At 37.2% G+C, this 20488-nt stretch overlaps 1 protein-coding gene across 1 annotated transcript in view; it reads right to left on the bottom strand.

Annotated features, from left to right (window-relative positions):
- Nucleotides 1–16811, bottom strand: part of PRKAA2 (protein kinase AMP-activated catalytic subunit alpha 2) — a gene marked incomplete at its 5' end in the record, with an annotated part of 57972 nt that extends 41161 nt beyond the window's left edge. Inside the window, one exon of the mRNA XM_082613833.1 lies at nucleotides 16718–16811. Within this exon, the coding sequence (XP_082469959.1) occupies nucleotides 16718–16811 (94 nt within the window). The remainder of the gene's footprint in view (nucleotides 1–16717) is intronic.
- Between the last annotated feature and the right edge of the window lie 3677 nt (nucleotides 16812–20488).

Raw genomic sequence — 20488 nt, 5'->3', positions numbered from 1 at the left:
CTCCCTCTCCCTTCCGCTTCTGGAACTGTGAAAGTGCCTACTCTGCATGATCATCAATGGTCTTGGGTTCAAAATGACATTCATACTCACAGGACACAACAGGTAGTAATCTTAAGACTTAGCTTTTTGGAAGGACTTAGGACTGGAAACAGTGTATCAGCATGGCAAAATCAGACACATCTTTATCAGGAGTCCTTAAAATATCAGTCGCTGCTTCCTAGACCCTTAATCAATCACACAAGGGAGACTAGGTTGAAGATGGATACAATCTACTCCAGCATTCAGAAGTCTCAAACAGTAACCACATCAAATGCATGCAGCTTCTAAGCCCGGCACAAGGGGTGCACTGAGTTTTCCTTTGGTTATTTTTATAGATTCCCGTTCTCTGCTAAAATTCTCCACCTTGAACATATTAATAACAATTATTTTTTAATTGAATAAATTTGATATGCAATATTGTGTAAATTTAAGATGTATAGCATGTTACTTTGATACACTTACATGTTGTAATATGTTTTTCAACACAGCAATATTTATCACATTATATAATTAGAGTATCATTGTCTATATTAATTATAATGTGAATTAGATCTCTATGGCTTATTTACTATTCATTACAAGTTTGTACCCTTAAATACCATCACTCTTATCCCCCCTTCCAATCCTCTGGTAACAACCACTTTACTCTGTTTTTTACATGTTTAACATTTTATATTCCACATATAAATGACATGATACAATACTTGTCTTTCTCTGACTTATCTCACTTAGCATAACGTGCTCAAGGTCCATCCATACTGTCACAAATTGGAGGATATCCTCCTCTCCCATGGCTGAATAATATTTCATTGTGTACATGTACCACAATTTTTCAGTCATTCATCTGTTGATGAGCATTTGGGTTGTTTCCATATTTTTGCTATGGTGAATAATGCTGTAATAAAAATTGGATTGCATATATCTCATTAAAATCCTGTTCTCTTTTTTGGGGAATATACCTAGAAGAGGAATTGCTGGATCATACGGTAGATCCATTTTTAATGTTTTGAGGAACCTCCATATCATTTTCCACAGTGGTTGGACCAAGTTACATTCCCACTAACAAGTATAATGGTTCCATTTTCACCACGTCTTCACCAGCACCTGTTGTCTCTTGTCTTCTTGATGACATCCATTATAACAGGTATGAAGTGATACCTCATTGTGGTTTTGATTTGCATTTCCCTGATGATTAGCAATGTTGAGCATCTTTTCATGTCTGTTGTCCATTTTCATGTCCTCTTTGGAAAAATGTCTATTTAGTTCTTCTGCCCATTTTTTCACTGAATTGTTTGTTTTCTTATTAAGGAGACTGCATTCTTTATATATTTTGGATATTAACCCATTATCCCATATATGGTTTGCAAAAATTTTCTCCCATTCTATAAACCTACAGATGATTTAAGAAGCTTTGGGGATGTTTCTGGAAGATTCTATTGTTCATCTGGAGTGAGAACATCTATGAACATTTTTTCAAATCTGTTATCTCATTTTGTTAACCGTTTCTTTTGCTCTGCAGAAGCTATTGAGTTTGATGTAGTCCCATTTGTTGATTTTTGCTTTTGTTGCTTGTGCTTTTGGCATCATGTCCAAAAATCACTGCCAAAACCAAAATCAATGAGCTTCTTCCTTACATTTTCTTCTAGGAGTTTTATAATATCAGGTCTTTTGTTTAAGCCTTTGATCCATTTCAGGTTAATTTTTGTGAAAGAGAGTTCCAATTTCATTGTCCTGCATGCATTTCTTCAGTTTTCTCACCACCTTTTATTGAAGAGACTATCATTTCCCCACTGGGTATTCTTGGCTCCCTTGTTGAAAATTAGTTGACAATACATGCTGGAATTTAATTCTGGGCTCTCTGTTCTGTTTCACTGGTCAATGTGCTTATTTTTATGCCAGTAAAATACTGTTTTGATTAAAATTCCTAAGTATGATACCTTCAGCTTTATTTTTTTCCTCAGGATTTCTTTGGCCATTCAGAGTCTTTTGTGCGTCCACATAAACTTTAAGATTTTTTTCTTCTACTTCTGTGAAGAAGGCCTTTGGCATTTTGATGGTGACTATATGGAATTTGCAGATGGCTTTGGATAGTACGGCCATTTTAACATTATTAATTCTTCCAACCCATAAACACAAGATGTATTTCCATTTGTTTGTGTCTTCGATTTCTTTCAGCAAAGGCTCATAGTTTTCACTGTATAGATCTTTCATTTCCTTGGATAAGTTTATTCCTAAGCATTTATTGTTTTTGATGCTATCGTGACTGGGACAGTCTCCTTTATTTATTTCAGATCCTTCATCATTAGCGAAAAGAAATGTAATTGACTTCCATATGTTGATTTTGTATCCTGCCACTTTACTGAAATTGTTGATTCATTCCAACAGCTTCTTGACTCTAGGATTTTTTAATGTAAGATTATAACATCAGCAAAAAGTGATAATTTTACTTCTTCCTTCCCAATTTGGATGTCTTTTATTCCTTTGTCTTGCCTAACTGCTCTAGCTAGGATTCCAGTACTGATTCAGTCTTGGTAGGTTCTGTGTTTCTAAAAATGCATCGATTTCTTCTAGGTTATGTAATCTGTTGACATATAACTGTTCATAACAGTCTCTTATGATTCTGTATTTCTGTAGTCATCTGTAATGTCTCCTCTTTCATTTCTAATTTTACTTGAGTCTTATTTTTTTTCTTAGTTTAGCTAAAGGTTTGTCAATTTTGTTTATCTTTTCAAAGAACCAGCTCTCAGTTCCATTGATCCTTTCTATTGTTTTTCTGGTCTCTATTTCATTGTTTTCCTTTCTGATCTTTATTATTTCCTTCCTTCTACTAACTTTGGGCTTAATTTGCTTTTTTTTTTTGAATTCCTTGAGGTATGAAGTTAGGTTGTTTATTTGAGATCTAATTTCTTAATATATGTGTATATTGCTATAAACTTTCCTCTCAGAACTGCTTTTGCTGCATCCCACAATATTTGATATACTGTATTTCCATTTTCATTTGTCTCAAGACTTTTTATTTCCCTTTTGATTTCTTCTTTGACCCAATGGTTTCTTATAAGTGTGTTGTTTAGTTTTCACATATTTTTAGATCTTTTCACTATCTTCTTGTTGTTGATTTCTAGTTTCATATCATTGTGATCAGAGAAGATGGTATGATTTCAATCTTAGATGTGCTAAGATTTGTTCTGTAGCCTATCATATGATCTATCCTGGAGAATGTTCCATGTGCACTTGAGAAGAATGTGTATTCTGCTGCTGTTGGATAGAATGTTCTGCACATGTCCATTTGTTTTAAAGTATGATTCAATTCCAACATTTCCTTGTTGAGTTTGTTTGTATGATCCACTGCTGATAGTAGAATACTGAAGTTCCCTACCATTATTGTATTATTGTTTATTTCTCCCTTAAGATCTGTTATTATTCGCTTAATACATTTTGGTGCTTGCATGTTAGGAGCATATATATTTATGATTGTTATATCTTCTTGATATACTGGCCCCTTTATCATTATACAGTGACCTTGTCTCTTCTTACACTTTTTGACTTGAAGTCTATTTTGTCTGATATAAGTATGGTTATGCCCACCTTCTTTGGGTTGCCATTTACTTGGAATATCATCATCCATCCTTTCACTTTGAGCCTTTGTGTGTTTTCAGAGCTAAAGAGTCTCCTGTAGGTCACATATAATTGGGTCTTTTTTTTTTTTTTTAATCCATCCAGCCACACTGTGCCTTTGGATTGGTGAGTTCAATCCATTTACATTTAGGGTGATTATCTGATATGTAAGAATTTACTACTGCCATTTTATTTTTATCTTCTGTTATTTTTATCTCTCCACTGTTTCTTTTTCCTTCTGTTTCTGTCTACCTTTATAAGTTGGTGATTTTTCATGGTGATTTGCTCGGTCTCTCATTTTTTAAAAAATATTTATTTTCCTTGTTTTTTTTTGGCTGCATTGGATCTTAGCTGCAGCACACATGATCTCTGTTGAGGCATACAGGATCTTTTTATCACGGTGCATGGTCTGCTTGGGTTTCTCTCCAGTTGCAGCTCCTGGGCTTCCCTCTAGTTGTGGCGCATGGGCTCCAGGGCACCTGAGCTCTGTAGTTGTGGCACGTGGGCTCCAGAGAGAGTGGGCTCTGTAGTGTGTGGCACACGGGCTCTCTCGTTGAGGCGCACGAGCTCAATAGGTGTGGCATGCAGGCTCAGTTGCTCCATGGCATGTGGGATCTTAGTTCCCCGACCAGGGATCAAACCTGTGTCCCCTGCATTGGAAGGCAGATTCTTTACCACTGGATTGCCAGGGAAGTCCCTCCCCCTTTTTTTTAATGTTTCAATCTCCATTCTAGATTTTTGCATTGTGGGTACCATGAAATTTACATGAAACATTTCATAGATAAAATAGTCCTTTTTCTGCTGATAGCAATTTATCTTCATCTGCCTATGAAGGTTCCATTTTTTACTCTTCCCCTTTTATATTTTTGACATCAAATTATCTTTTTATGTGGTGATTACAAGTTGTGGCAGCTACAGTTCTTTTCCTTTAAACTTTATACTCTAATTAAGAGTTTAATATACTATTCTAAAAAAGGTTAGTTTTCTGTCTAACATCTTAATCAGAGCTTTGTGTACTTTCATCTTTCATTTCAGCTTGAAGAGCTCTTTTCAACATTTCCTGTAAGGCAGGTCTAGTGGTGAACTGCCTCAGCTTTTGTTTGTCTGGGAAAGCCTTTATTTCTCCTTCATATATGAAGGATCATTTTGCCAAATTGAATATTCTTGGTTGGCAGCTTTTATCTTTCAATATGTTGAATATGTCATTCCACTCTCTCCTGGCCTATAAGAGTTTCTCCTAAGAAATCTGATAGTCTAATGAAGGTAATCTTGTAGGCTACTATTTTTCTTTGCCATCTTTTAAAGCTATCAGTGACCTTTGACAGCTTTAATATAATCTGTCTTGCAGAATGTCTTTCTGTGTTGAAATAATTAGTGGTTCTATTAGCTTTGTGGACTTGTATATCCAGTTCCTTCTCCAGGTCTGGGAAGTTCTCAGATATTATTTCTTTAATACACCCTCTGCTCCCTTTTCTCTCTCTTCTCCTTCTTTTGGCTCATTAGATGAAGTCCAAGAGTTCTTGCAGGGTTTCTTCACTTTTAAAAAATCTTATTTCTCTCTCCTCTGCCACCTCAATCATCTCTATATTCCTGTCCTTGAGCTCACTAAATTCCTTCTTCCATCTGACTGCTCTATTTCCACTGCATTCTAATTCTTCATCCCACTTCTTGAGTTCTTCAGCTACAGGATTTCTGTTTGGTTCCTTTTTAGAATTTCAATCTCTTTGGTAAAGTACTCCTTCTGTTTGTTAATTTTATTCCTGAGATCACTGCACTGCCTAAGTTTTCCTGTAGCTCATTGAATTTCCTCATAACAGCTAATTTCAACTCTTTATCAGTTAGATCACAATATTCCATGTCCTTGGGTTTGGTTGTTGGAAAACTGTCATTTTCTTTTTGTGATACCATATTACAATGATTTTTTCCCATGGTGTTTGATGAAAAGAGCCTTTGCTGACACGTTTGAAGTAGCAACACCTTTCTTTATTTAGGCAAGGCTTTGTTTACTTTGCTCCTAACAGTTCAGTACACTGGTAATTAGAAGACTTCCTTTTGTCTTCCAGAAGGTGGCGCTATAGCACAGGTTTTTCATTTCTCTAACCAGTGCTAACTCATCACTAAGGTTGGGAGTTGGGAGTGGTGCAATAAAAACAAAACAAAACAAAAACTATCAGAGAAAAATGAAAGAGGGGAGGGTGTCTGGCGGCACAGTGAGGGAGGTGTATATTAAGCACTTCAGACTTTGGGTGTGCCCACATCCTAGTAGAGGGATCCCCAAGTTTGGGGCTGGCGGGGACGGGCAGCCAGCGACCGTGGGCAGTCCTCTTGCCAGAATCCTAGGACCGACAGCGGGAGATGCTTTCCTTCAGTTTTTTTTGTCTGCCTAATTCTCTTTCCTTTCCCTCCCCCAGTCACTGAGGTCGCTCCTCAGAGAGAGCAACAAGCTTCTGCAGCTGCAGCATGCAGAGCTGGGCAGACCCCACTGACCACCTTCACCCTCACCTCCTCTGCCAAAAAGGTCTGTGCTGGCCCATGGCTAGACCTGCTGCCACCATTCCCTCACTCCACAGCCTCTTCTGCAGTCCAATCTACCCCCTTTCAGGTACACAGATGGATGGACCTCTCGAGTGTTCTGGTATGCTATGCAGAAGCGCTTTTTTTTTTTTTTTTGGTTATGCATGTCCAGTTAGATGTAAATTGAAGGGCAGAGAAAAAAGGAACAACTCACACCACCATGATGCTGACATAACTCCAATCACAGTTATTTTAAAGTCCATGTCCGATAGCTTTAATATCTGAATCCCTAGGGGTTTTTTTCTATTGTCTTGGCCTTGTCTCCTGGAATGTTAAACACTGTGTGTGAAAAACTGTAGAGGGTCCACCTGATTTTATTTCCCTACAGAGAATAAAGATAGGAGGCAGGTCATCTTAATAAGTCTAGGATTAAGCTGATTCTAAGGATTTCAGTCTTCAGGGAGTTGCAACCAAAACCCAACTGGTTACCTGGGACTCTCCTTGATAAATTACGAACTCCAGCTGTTGTTCTCCCCAGAACTCAAACTCTGCAGTGCCTTTTAGCCATTGCTCTCTGTTTGGCTTCTTACAGTTACCATTTTTACAAACTGGCACATGACTCAAAGAGAAAAGCCAAATAAAACGTCAGACTCACTCCAATGCATTTTTCTTCTCCCAGGGATAGTGATCACTCAAGTCCTGACTGCCTTCAGATTTTAAATTTTCTCCAGATTTTCTAATTGTTTGTAACTAGAAAATTGATTTGATGCAAGTTAGAAATCATAGCCAGATATGGAAGTCAATCACACTGGAAAAAAATGTATATGCAATAACAGAATATTAAAGTTAAAAAGAACTTTATAGATTATCTACGCCAACTTTCCATTCAAACTAGAAATTTTATGGCAACAATCTTGGTAGCCATCTGGTACCCAAGCAAGTATGTCAATAACAGAAATGAAACTGACGTGTGGCATAAGTTGTAGCATTCCTAGTCAGTCTCCTTGATAGAAAGATCCTCATTATTCTGGATTATAATTTGCCTCCTTAAAACATTCACTCAATAGTCACCGTTCTATCCTCCAAAGCATCACTGAATACAGGGACTCCTTTTTCCAGATGATGGTACTTTAGTTGTCTAAAACCAGCTATCACACTTAAAATAGGTTTTCTCATAGCATGAAAAATATTCTTTACCATACCTCATATGTCATACATACTTTTTGAACTCCCCTAGTTATAATGATCATTCTCTGAATGAAACATAATTGGCTAAGATTTTTTCCAAATTGTGGAACAAAGAACTAAACCCAATATTCAAAATTTAGCTTAATATGAAGTACAGAACTATACTACCTCTACAACTATCAACTAATATGGCCTCTATATGTCTATTTTCTATCCAATAACAATTTTTACATTTAAGTACTCATAATATATATTTCCAAAACTCATGGTCAGATAGAATTTCAACATCTTAGGAACTGCTATCAACTGTTCTACTCTTTTATGCACCTGTTTTTTGTTTCCGTTTTTAACCAAGTGCTAGATTTGACACTTATCCCTATTAAATTCTACCTAGCAATTCAAGCAGTTGATACAAATTTAAATTCTGATTCTGTGATTTGTCTATTAATTATCTCATCTAGCTTTGTACTACCCCAAATAGGAAATCTTACTATACTTATTAAATAGGATAACCGACAAAGATTTCCCTTTAGAATGACTCCTAAATTCTTTGCGAATAGTTGTTCATCAGCAATAAGACATTCAGAGCACATTTCTTTATCTTATCCAAAAAGCTACCATAAGACACAAAGTCAAATTTCTTACTAAAAGCAAATTTACAGCATACAGTATAACTGTTATACTATCCAACTATGAATTAGTAGAGCACTAAGAGGGCCTGGTTTAAATCTGAGTAAAAGGTGGATTCATCATATCATATTTGACTTAGAATTCAAATGTGAGAGAAGAATCATATAAGTAAATTCTGTGATGAATATTTTCCTCTTTATTTTAAATTAGTAAATCATCTGTTGTAGTATCATTGACACATTTTTAACACTGGTAAAAATAGTTTGCTTAAAATCCAATATGACTAAACATGATAGATGCTTAATATATATTCGTTCTATTATTTCATTAACTAAGTCTGGAAGAACTGAAGTCAATTATGGAATACATATGGTACCAAGTTATGCTCTAACACATTAAAAACAAAAATTAAATAATTAATACTTATGGTATTTATCAAGTAAAGAATTTAGAAAAATTTATGGTATATTTAAAATTTTAATTCCATTATTTTCAATTATGATAGCTAGATAACTTATAACTAATTTATAATTTAGAAATTGAGAGATGTTAAATGAGAACATATTGCTCATTGTGTTTTTAATAGCGTTTAAAATGTACAAAATACTATGAAGAAAAAAGATTCTAAAAAAGTATTTTAATAAACTGATACAGAAACATTCAGGATAAGAGACATTACAGCAAGATTTGATGATTATATAAAAGGCTGTTTAAAAAAACTAAGGGCAAATTAAAAAAAGAATTATTAACACTTTAAAAACTAAAGCACCACCAAAAGAAATACAGTAAAATTTATCAGAGGCAAACATTGCTAACCATAAGACACCACTTAAGCAAGAATACTGTTCCCTTGAAGGGGTGAAGGTTTCTATTATTAGCAGAGATAAGAGCTGCCTCAAATTCTTTCCTTAATAACACCAAACTAAAAATAAAATGGTTCGCCACGTTTCAAAATAAACACATTGCTTTGCACATGCGTTTCAATGGTTTAAATAATAGATAAAAATCTATTCAACCTGATTCAAAGTGTTTGCTCTTATATTTGCATCTAATAAACATACTAGGGAGATTGGCTCTCACTTTCATAATCCTTTCAGTATTTTAGGGGTCTTGTGCCCCCACTTTCTCATTATCTCTTAAAGGATTTGAGATTAGATCTTCTGTTAGATCCAATTAAATTATTTACCTGGTTTCAAAAAATTAACTGCTTTCTCTATAAAATATTTTCTCTATCATCAAGGAAACCACAGGAATCTCAGAATAAATGGGGCAGTGTTATCATTACAAAACAGTATGAAATGCTTTAAGGAAGGCTAACATGGACCACGAGGTAAGTGAATATTTTGACATGTTCTTACAAAAAAGAAACAAACAAACAAAACAAAAAACAAAAAAACCTAGATAAAGCAGTGCTGTGTCAGCATGGGAAAGGGAGAGAGTCCACAGAATTGAAGTAATTTCCTCAGTATATGATCAATTACAAAAATCCTTTCTAATTTACATAAATATGTTAGGAGAAAGTTTGTAGAAAGGCATTTTTAGCTCAGAGTCTGCATTTTCCATAGTTCTACAAAAAATGAACTGCATGTATTATTTTGGTTCTACTCTCAGTAGAACCTTGACAACAAGCCACCCATAAAAACTGCCAACTGCTGCTCACATCCTCCTCCCTTTTCCAGCTTTGCCTCCTTCTTCCAAGAGTTCTATGATCACTACCATGAGACCTGGAATATACATCTGTTACATGTTTGCATATATGCATTGCATGCATACGCATGGTGTACAGAAGATGGTGATAAGTGAGCAGCATCTAGAGAATTAGATTAATGAACATACTCAAATGAAATAGGAAAGAAGACCAGGGAAAAATAAAACAGGAGATAGTAAACTCTTCCTCCTCATCATCAAATAAATTCTGGTCTCAGAACCAGATCACAGATTATTCTCAGAGTTCAGCAAATTACAGGTTTAAGTACATAATAGGACCCAAGTATATATAAAGTACTTAAAAGTTAAGTACTTGTATCTTTTCACCTACATTTTCTCCTGTACTACTCTCAACAGTATAAAAGAACATATAGTCTTATTCCCTTTTTCAGAGATCAAGTGACTTTGGCTTAAGGGCGCATAGCTGGCTTATATAACAGCAAACTTCCACACCAGGCCTTCTAAAATCCAGTGTTCTCTATACTATATACCATGTTGCCTTTGTGGACTTAACCTGAAATCTGTCCATCGTTTATAACTTTGTTTCCTATGGAAAAATATCTTTTGAGAGTCAATGGATTACACAAAACGAACAAAATCCATGCAGCACTAAGGACAAAATTACCTATGTTGAAATCATAAAAAACAACATATAAATCAGCAGAAACAAAAAACAAAACCCTAAATAGCACACTGTTCACTTAATTGTTTGAGAGATACGATGAATTGATTTTCATTCCAACACTAATGTTCTACTATTTCAGAAAATATATAGCTTCATTATTTGGAAGTATTGTTTAACAGTTGTTTAGAATTTGCATATTTTCAAAAGTAAAATCAGTTCAGCTAGCAACTTACATGAACATTCAGTTATTCCCATTTCATTTTTATTTTATTCATTTTCCATATTTGTGAAAAAACAAATTTCATGGCTTAACCAAAAAGGATACTGCATGTTTAATATAAACATTAATAATTATCATATAGCACAAATGAATTAGTCATTGGGAACTTTCCAATGCAGGCAACCAAAAAATAGGGGCAGATTATAAAAGCTCTGTCTCAATGTTGCAATCAGAATTGCAATCAGCAAACACTTATTAACACCTCGCACAGGGTGCAGGATTCACTCACAATGGCCCTGTATCTAGTCATCTCCACAACAGTGCCATCTATTTGTACGGAAATTTATTTTTTAAAGCCATTTTAGTGCCTCAACTCATTTAATCCTCAAAAAAATTCTAGAAAGCAGGTAGGCCAAGTGTTGTTATTGCCATTTTACAAAGGAGGAAACAGGCTCAGAGAAGTTGAATGGTTTTCCCAAATTCATATAACTGGCTGTGGTATGGAATTAAAATCCCCAGCTAATGCCTTCCTAAACCAATGTTCTTTCTTCCTAGGACATCAAGCTATTTTTTTACAAATTTTCTTTAGAAAGGTTACAGGTAATCTTTAGTCAAGGTTATTTTCATAATGGGGGTGAACCCTGAAATACCTAGTATTTTTAAAAATTTGGGTTAAAACTGTCAGAATTCAGTAAATTTGTCATGTAAAAAATGGAACGGATTAAGGCACCAGAGTAAAATTTATATGAAAATATAATTTTTAACCATCCATATGGAGTTTCAAAAAAACTGTTATTGGCTGTAAATTTGGATTAAAATAAATACATTTAAATCTTATTTTCTTAATCCTTGATAAATATCTATGGACATGTAAAAATTATATCCTTATAGGTTTGAAACTCACAAGATATCACACTATGCATTTTTACTTTCCATTCCATATACCACAGACTTTCATCAGAGAACCCTGAATTTGCCATTTCTGCCACTTACTAGCACCATGACCTTGGGCAAATTACTTAAAGTAGCTGATTCTCAATATCTACATTAGTAAAATGGAGATAATATCAAATGCAGGGAATAAATAAAATCAATTGCATATATAGTAAACATAGTAAGAACTAATTCAAGTTGTAGCTTTTATCACTAAAGTGTTACAAATGTGTTTCCCTTTTCTTTTGCTTTATATTACATCTTTATTTCAGCTCTGGTCTTCAGTAATTCAAATTTCCATTAAGCTGGAAGGAACAATTAAACGTTCCCATTTTTTGAAATTAAATCTTTAAAAAATAAGTTGTAAAAGACCTCACAAATTTCACGTTCTAGTGCCGTGCTTTAGGAAAAGAAGAAAACAAAGCCCAGAGAGGTTAAATGTCTTGTTTAGGGCCTTGATACTACATGAGAGTCAAAAACAATGCCAGTGTGGGCCCCAAGTACCATAGGTGTAACTCTGAGGCCCACCAAATGACCAGGTAGTTGTCCAAAATCTAATTTATCATTTAGGACTTGCTACTTACATTTCAAAAAAGTAACATTACTTGTTTAAAAAAAATTAATAAAAATTTTTCCATTTGCTTATCTTTCCTGTTATCTAAAAAATAAGTGGGGAATTAATAAAATATTTACTTAATTCCTTGAAAGCCAATTTTGTGAGCCATGCACATAACTATTTGAAAAACAGAAAAAGTAATGCCTTGATGAGACCCTGTTGACTAGAAAAGGCTACTTTGACTACAAAGGATCCTATAGTGTACAATTCCAATGAAGAGTAATTATTTCATAAACCAAATCTATGAGTCCTCACCTCAAAAATACAGGCTTCTTTTTAAACAAATAATTACCATTATATTAAAAACATTTTTTTTCTTCAACCAGTGTATAACACAAACACCAGATCTATTCTAGAATTTCTATCACGTTCATTATTTAGATAAGAACTGAGCAAGTCTAATTACAAGAGCTCTTAAACTGAAGTTCTATCTTACCCTGGAAAGAGTAAGAGCCAAAACAATCAATATACAGAAAAAAATTTAAGTAGATAAAAAGCATTACTTCGAAACCCTGACAGCCCATATAATGTGTTTCCATAAGCACTCCCCTTGTACTCTTACACTAGAACAATGGAGAAAAATCAATTTAGAATATTTTAAATAAGGCTTCAATTATTTATCAACAAATAGAAGGATTTCCATATGCTTTTTAAAAATAGCTTGAAACCAGTACTATTAAATGAAAACTAGTTATTTCCATTTTTGTTTACTGTACCTAACTTTGGTCTGTAAAATCAACAACTGAAGTTAAACTTTCAATATCTGTAAATAACAATAGTTAAGAGAGAAGGCACATAAAATATTCATCACTCCTCCATTTCCATGTTTTTATAGCCATATAAAACTAAATCGTTTACTACTAAGTTTTTTAGTAGAAATTAAATTTACGAAGTCTAACTCTATACCAAATAAAAATGCATGTATTTTCAACAAACGGTGCTGGGACAATTGGATATCTATATTCAAAACATTGGCCTTAGAACCTCATCTTACACCATATTCAAAATTTTAACTCAAAATGGGTCATAGACATAAATGTAAGAGCTAAAACAATAAAACATTTATTAAAAAAAAAATACGAGCAAATCCTTGAAACCCACAGCAAAGATTTCTTAAATATAACACCCAAAGCATCATCCATAGAAGGAAAAAAGTCAATAAACTGGACCTCATAAAAATTCAAAACATTTATACTTTAAAAGACACCATTAAGAAAATGAAAAGTCAAACAACTGACCTGGAGAAAATATTTGTAGTAAGGGACTTGTATCCAGAATTTATAAAAAAAGGTTCTTATAAACTCAACTTACAACAAATAACTCAACAAATGAACTCAATACATGAATAGACATTTCGCCCAAGGAGATACACAAATGGTTAATCAGTACATGAAAAGATGTTCAGCATCATTAGTCACTAGGAAAGTGCAAACTGAAACCACAATGAGATACCATTTCACACCTCCTAGAACAGCTATAATAAGACAATAAACAAATCTTAGGATTTGGAGAAATAAGAACCCTCATACATTGTTGGTGGGATTGTAAAATGATACAACCACTTTGGAAAAGTCTGCAGTTTCCCCAAAAGCTGAAAACAAAACTATGATATGACCCAACAATTCTGCTCTTAGGTATCTACCCAATGTGTCCGAGAACATATATCCACACAAAGATTTGCATATGAACGTTTGTGGTGGCATTATTTGTAATAGCCCCAAACGGAAAACAATGGCCATCAACGGGTGACTGCATAGGCAGAATGTGGCATACTCATGCAATGGAATATTATTTAGCAATAAAAAGGAACAAACTACTGACACACGCTATGTCATGCATGAACCTCAAAAGCATTGTTAAAGAAGTCAGACACGAGAGACTCCATATTGAATGATCTCATTTATAAGAAATGTCCAGAGAAAGCAGATTTATCCAGACAGAAAAAAGATTAGCAGTTTCCTAGGGCTGAGGGTTAACTATAAATGGGCATGAGGAATCTTACTGTGGTGATGAAAATGTTCTAAAATCGATTTATGATGATGGCTGTACCATTCGGTAGTTACTAAAAATCACTGAATTGTACACTTGGAATGGGTGAATTTTATGATATGTAAAATACACCTGAATAAAGCTGTGTTTAAAACGCATGTGCTTTTGTTTCTAGTCCCTTAAAGAATTACAAGTGACCTTGAACGACACTGGAGTTAGGGGCACTGAACCCCAGGCAGTTGAAAACCTGTATTTAACTTTACAGTCAGCCTGCAGTATCCATGATTCCGCATTCTAGGAGTCAACCAACCTGGGACTGTATAACACTGTAGTATGTATTTAGTGAAAAAAGTCTGCTGTAGGAGTAGACCTGTACAGTTCAAACTCGTGTTGTTCCAGGGTCAACTGTAAATGAGTAATTTTAGACTGCAGCAACTTATATAATTTTTATTAAGCAATTGTACTAATTCTAACCTTGGATGGGAAACCACAGCCTAACTTTGGAGAAGTGCTAATATAGTGTTAGAAACACCCCTCCAGTTGGTTGCTCACTGGGAAGGGGTCCTCCAGGAAAAGGATTTCTCATAAATCAAAGTACCTTCTGTTGGTTTATATTTTAAGAAGTAAGTGCCTAGAAGCAGCACAAGAATATATACAAAAGATATTTAAGGTGTCCTATGACAATGGACCGATTGATCTGATGGGTGTTTTAGCCAACATTCAGATTACAGAAGAATTTAAAAAGACAAAATTTTAACACAATTTGAAAGGGCATAGGGTACATTATATAACCTGGAGAGTGTACATGTCTAGATGGCAAAGGTTTGAGGGTATAACGTCAAAACACAATAGCCCTTAGTAATGTCACAGGCATTAATCCAATTCCTGGATCCTCCTATATTCATTCTAAATATATTCTCCTAACTGTCCACTTTATGATGTCTTTCAAACCTAAGCCAGGACTTCACAGCCCTCACAGGACTTCAAAGAATTTTACAAACTTGAGGTCTTTACACAAATACCACCCTGTCTGTGAGGCCTTGCCTGACAATCTTATTGAAAATTGCTAACCTCACTAAACTCCCTATCCTCCCTTCTCTGATTCATTTTTCTCAATAGCACTAAAAATACTGTATATTGAATATTTCATATACATATTGCAATTATTGTTTGTCTTCCCCTACTAGAAGAGAAGCTTCACAAAAGGAGAGATTTTTAATCTGATTTTGTTCCTAGGGTATCCCCATTACCTAGAACAGTGCCTGGCACATTGTAGGCACTCAATAAGTGTTTTCTGAACAAACAAAAGGGTACCAGACACGTGGAAGTAAATAAGAACTGATCCTTGCTACAGGAATGAACGAGTCTCTTCTATCCATTTAACAGCCTTGATTTAAGGTTAAAATATGACTTTTTAAGGAAATAGAGGCCTCAATAAAATCTCCAAACTGCCTACCTAATATTTCCCCTGCAAAAAGAAAAAAAAAACAGCAAACATTTTACTTATAATATTGGATTTGCAACAATCAAAAGAGAAGTTTGTTTTTGTTTGTTTTTTAAAGAGAAGTGTTTTTAACAAGCTCGTTCTAGTTCTGGAGAGAGGACAAATTAATTAAATCCCACGTGACCCTCATTAACAAGAAAAACAGGAAAGTTCAATACTTAACTAGTAAGAAGTAAAGTAAAAAATTTCAAAACCAGCCTGTTTTACTACACCCAAAATGGGATCCCATCACCAAGAATACAGACCTCAGCAGAGCATGTCTTAGCAGTTCTGGCCTCAGCCCTACATCCTCCAAGATCCCCATCACCGTCCTCCCCATCCCAGAAGCCTTCCTAGAACCATTTTACAAACACCAACCAACCTTCAGACCTCCCAGTTCTGATTAAGCCCTGACCCAAGCCAGCTGCATTCCGGCGTTTCACACAGGCATCAGAAAGACCCACCCCGCTCTTGCTCCGGGAGCATCCCCTAAACTGTCATCCCCACCAACCCAGAGTCTGGGAGCACGAAAGAATCGGGATGTCAGGAACCGCCCAGCCTGGCCAAAATTAGAGGACATTTTAGACTTTCATCACGGTTCTGCCAATTTCAGTGTGACCTTGAGAACGTTCCTAGACCCCTAGGGGTCCTCGTTTTCTCACGTTTAAGGTGAAGATAACACCTGCACCTGCTATAAGGATTAAAGGCAATCACACGTGAAGCACCTAACTGGGCACCTGGCACGAAATGGAAACTCCACCATCAGGAACGTGGGTCATTCCCCAGTCCTATCCGTACAGCCTCCCAGCTGGAAGGCACCTCGCCCTACAGCACAGTCTCCCGGCTTCACAGAGGAGGGCACTGAGGTCCGCCGGGAGAAACTCGGTGGGCGCCGGCCCTGGACCCCGCGACGCCCGCGCCCCAGCCCGCGCCCCCTCGCCCCAGCCCGCAGCTGCCGCGGGCGAGGCGCTGCACGCTGCCCTCCCGGGGTCCCCAGGCTCCGCGCGGCCCGGGCGGGGCCCCTCCACCTGCCGCCAGGCCCCGCCACCCGCTGCCAGCCGCCCGCCCGCGGCCCGGGGCTCCCGAGCTCCGGGGCTCCGGGGCTTGGCCTCCCGCGAGGTTGGCAGCTCGGCGCGGCGGCCTCGGCGCATACTCAACTCTTCACTTTGCCGAAGGTGCCGACGCCCAGGGTGTCCCCCAGCACGTAGTGTCCGATCTTCACCCGCCCGTCATGCTTCTGCTTCTCAGCCATGTTCGGGGCGCGCAGCCTCGCGCCGCCGCCCTCGCCGCCGCCGCCGCGAGCTCTTCTGTGCTGCCGCCGCCGCCTACCCACAGTGCAGCGGGCCCGCGGGGGGCGGGGGCCCAAGACGCCGGGGACCAGGCGAGGCGGGGGCGGGGGGGCCCACGAGCAGGTGGGCGGGGCGGGGGGCGTGTGCGCGCCCACCCCCCGGGGCGGGCGGCCGGGGTGGGCGCTGGACGGCGAGCGCTGCGGGAGGAGTGGAGGGAGGGCCCGAGCTCCGTGCGGGGAGGGTCGGAGGCAGACAGGTGTGCGCGGGAGGGGTGAGGGGGCAGGACGGCGCCCAGCTACCTGAGGGAGGGGCCCAAGGGCGGGAGCCGGGTTAGGGGGCCCGTGAGCAGGAGAACCGGAGGGAGTGGAAAAGAGAGGGTGAGATTTGGGCCGAATCTTAGCGAATGGAAAGAGATGGAAGTAGAATCTGGAGAAGAAACAGGCCTGAAGTGTGAGGAGAGAGGGACGTGAAAAGCAGCGCGTGGGTCCAAGGAAAGTGGGGGCCGGAGACGGTGGGGAAGGGCATTGATCGAAGGTCAGTCGGAGGAGAGCCACAAGGAAGTTTCTTGAGTCACGGGCTGAGTGTTTTGATACAAGTCACGGCGCAAGAGAACCCGATTCTGTGCTGGCTTCAGTGGTCCTCCTCTACGTACTTTCTAATTCTCAATTATTTGGTCCTAGAGATGGAGGAGACCCTCTCCCCCAGATCTCTCAGTTTTAACTAGTTTGCACAAAGTTCTCCGGTCAATCAGTCCCAATATTTGCTCGATTGTATTTTAGCGCATACTTACATGAATATATAGCGTAGGAATAGTTTGTGGTAGAGCTGCACAAGAGGGAAACAGTGAAAGAAATGGAGAGGGAAACTGAATGTAGTGAGCATGGGAAGTAAGATACCTAAGGGACAAAGAATTATGAAGAGCAAGAGCAATATAAGGACACAAATTAAAGGTAAAGATTGAAGGGTGGGGGGGGAACCGGTAAGAGTTAACTAGAAGCGTGACATCCAGGCAGAGCATTTAAAGACTGCCGAGGTACAGTAAATGAAGTGATTATCGCTTCCTCCTCCCTCCCTTCCTTCTTTTCTTCTTTCTTTCCTTCCTTGCATGCCCTATTCTTCAGTGTTGCCTGTCTTTTAGTGCTTTAGTGATTGGGAATAAATGTTTAAGGATTCGTTGAACATTTTTAACTTTGTGTCTGACAGTAGAGTTTCAAGGTCACATTCCCCAAACAGTAAGTCTCATCTCACTATTTATAGGTAAAGAGAAAAATGTATTGATCAGAAAGAATAAGATGCAGCAAAAATTTGTTTTCTGAGAAGTGATAAATATACAAATGACAAACATGCATCCATTCTTGCTTGGACACCAAGACAATCCAATGAGAGATGATCACAGCTTATAAATTATAGACATCACAGCTGTTGAACAGAGGCTATTTTTGTTCATTCTTGGGATCATCTTTCTTGCTGACAAGAAGTATCATTTAAGAATCACTCTACCTAGCCGACAATTCGGGGAAAATAGCCAGTTATTTTTGATACTGAACCTTCATTTGGTGAAGGGTCACTCCTTCAGTATTCATTCAAGTTAGTAAGAAAAAATACCTCTTCTACTTTTGAGGTACAAGAAGTATGTGTCTCTTGTTATAACGTCCTAGTAAAAGATGTTAAAGAGTGTTAGATTGCTTTCTTGAAGCTATATGAAGACAGCCTATAAATAGAGATTTTAAAGCATTCTGCACTGTCTTAACTATTGGTTGATCATTACAACTTGAACTATTATACACCTCATAACTGTGATCCTTACTTAGCAACTATGAACTACCTTGTAGCTTTATTATTATGCCAAACAAATGGGATGATACTTTGTTGATTAAAAAGTTCATTTAAACACAGTTATCTCACTAATTGTCATAAAGGAAACTTATGATTATCCCCGTTTCATAGATGATAAATCTTAGTTTTTCCCTTTCTGATTTGCCCAAGGCTAATCAGCTAAGTGGCAGAGTCAGAACTCATATCCAGTTCTAACTTGTCCATTTGTCTTTCTACTATACAACAGCCACCTATATAAAAAAAAATGTGTGATGCTCTAAGAACGTTTACATTTTTCACAATTATAGTCCAATTCTCATTTTTTAAAATTATTTTTAGGGCAGACTAACAATATATACTGTAAACTTACATTTTTGACTGTTTTCCCGACTTTTATTTAGAGGAAAGATCGAATGCTAGGTGGGTGAGGAGGGTGGGAAAGGACAACTCTTGGTTGCAGCACTCAGTCTTCTGTTGCCCTGAATATTTCAGACACGGTTCCATATTTGTCTCACCCTACCCAGCAATACAACCTGACAGTTCATCAGACTGAATCTCCTTAAGAGCTGTGCCACTTGGGGCTCTCACCTCCCCCCTCCAAAGAAGTTCTAGTAAATACAGTATTACCCATTTTATTATTTTCCAGTGATGTTTTAGTGTCCCTCTGTTGTTCAGTACCAGTCTCTAAGATTAATGTCCCATGCAGCTATTCAATTCTTAACCCCAGTCCAACTGTTACTGCTTTACCTTCCTACTACTGTGACTTTGGAATTATTTTACTTCAAATATTCTAAATTGGGGACCTGAGTAATAGAATAATGAAGCACCACTAAACTTATATACTTAACTAGACTCCATTGATATTATCAATGAACAGATCCTTCAATTCTTTGCTTCTCCATGAGGCTTACCTACTCTGACCACCCACCCAATGCTCCCTGCCCTGCATTCTGATCCCCTTAACCCTTCTCCACTTTTTCCATGGCATTTACCTTCTGACATACTGTTTAATTTCCTTGTTTATTACATTTTTGTTTTGTCTGTCTCTCACAACTAGAATGTAAGCTTCACAAGAGAGTTTTCTCCCCTCTATTTTTGTTCACTGATGGACATATCCTTAGCACTGACATATCCTAGCAAATTACAGAACCTCCAGTGGATTCAGCTGGTGGGGCACCTGAAGTTTATACAGTGAGGGGGAACCTCTTTAATTAAAAAATACAAAATTGGGCATGAAAGTGAATATTTGAAATGAAAAAAACAACTATCTACAAAATTTTTGAAGCTAACAAATAATACAAACATTCCTAAATCCAGAAAAATAACAATATCTTTATAAATTAGCTATTCCACGTGTCTTTATAATACTTATTTTATACATTTTTTGGCTATGTATTCTTTGATTGCCTCTTCATATTTTATATTTTTATAGAGAGAATAGAAAGATAATTCCATTCTTCCTCTAACATGATTGATCAAGTTTCACTTCACATCTTCCTCTTTAGGATTCCCATAGCACTTTTTACATATAGTTAATACAGCATCTATCAATTCTGTTGTTATATATATGAATACTTTGTATGTCTTTCACATATTTTCATATATAAATTAATATTTCACATACATGTGAAAATGACATACCCCATCTACTATTCCTAGGGCCTAACAGACCTAGTACGTTATTGAAGAAATATTTATTGAATTGAAATAAAGAAAATGATTACCAAATTGTAGAACAAAGGAACAGAATACAGGGAAGAGCAATTTTTTAAAATTTAATTTTATTTATTTTTTATACAGCAGGTTCTTACTAGTTATCTATTTT

The sequence above is a fragment of the Mesoplodon mirus genome, assembly GCF_964341445.2.
Source record: "Mesoplodon mirus genome assembly, chromosome: 3".
Lineage (NCBI taxonomy): Eukaryota > Metazoa > Chordata > Mammalia > Artiodactyla > Ziphiidae > Mesoplodon > Mesoplodon mirus.
This window is presented reverse-complemented; position numbering and strand designations above follow the sequence as displayed.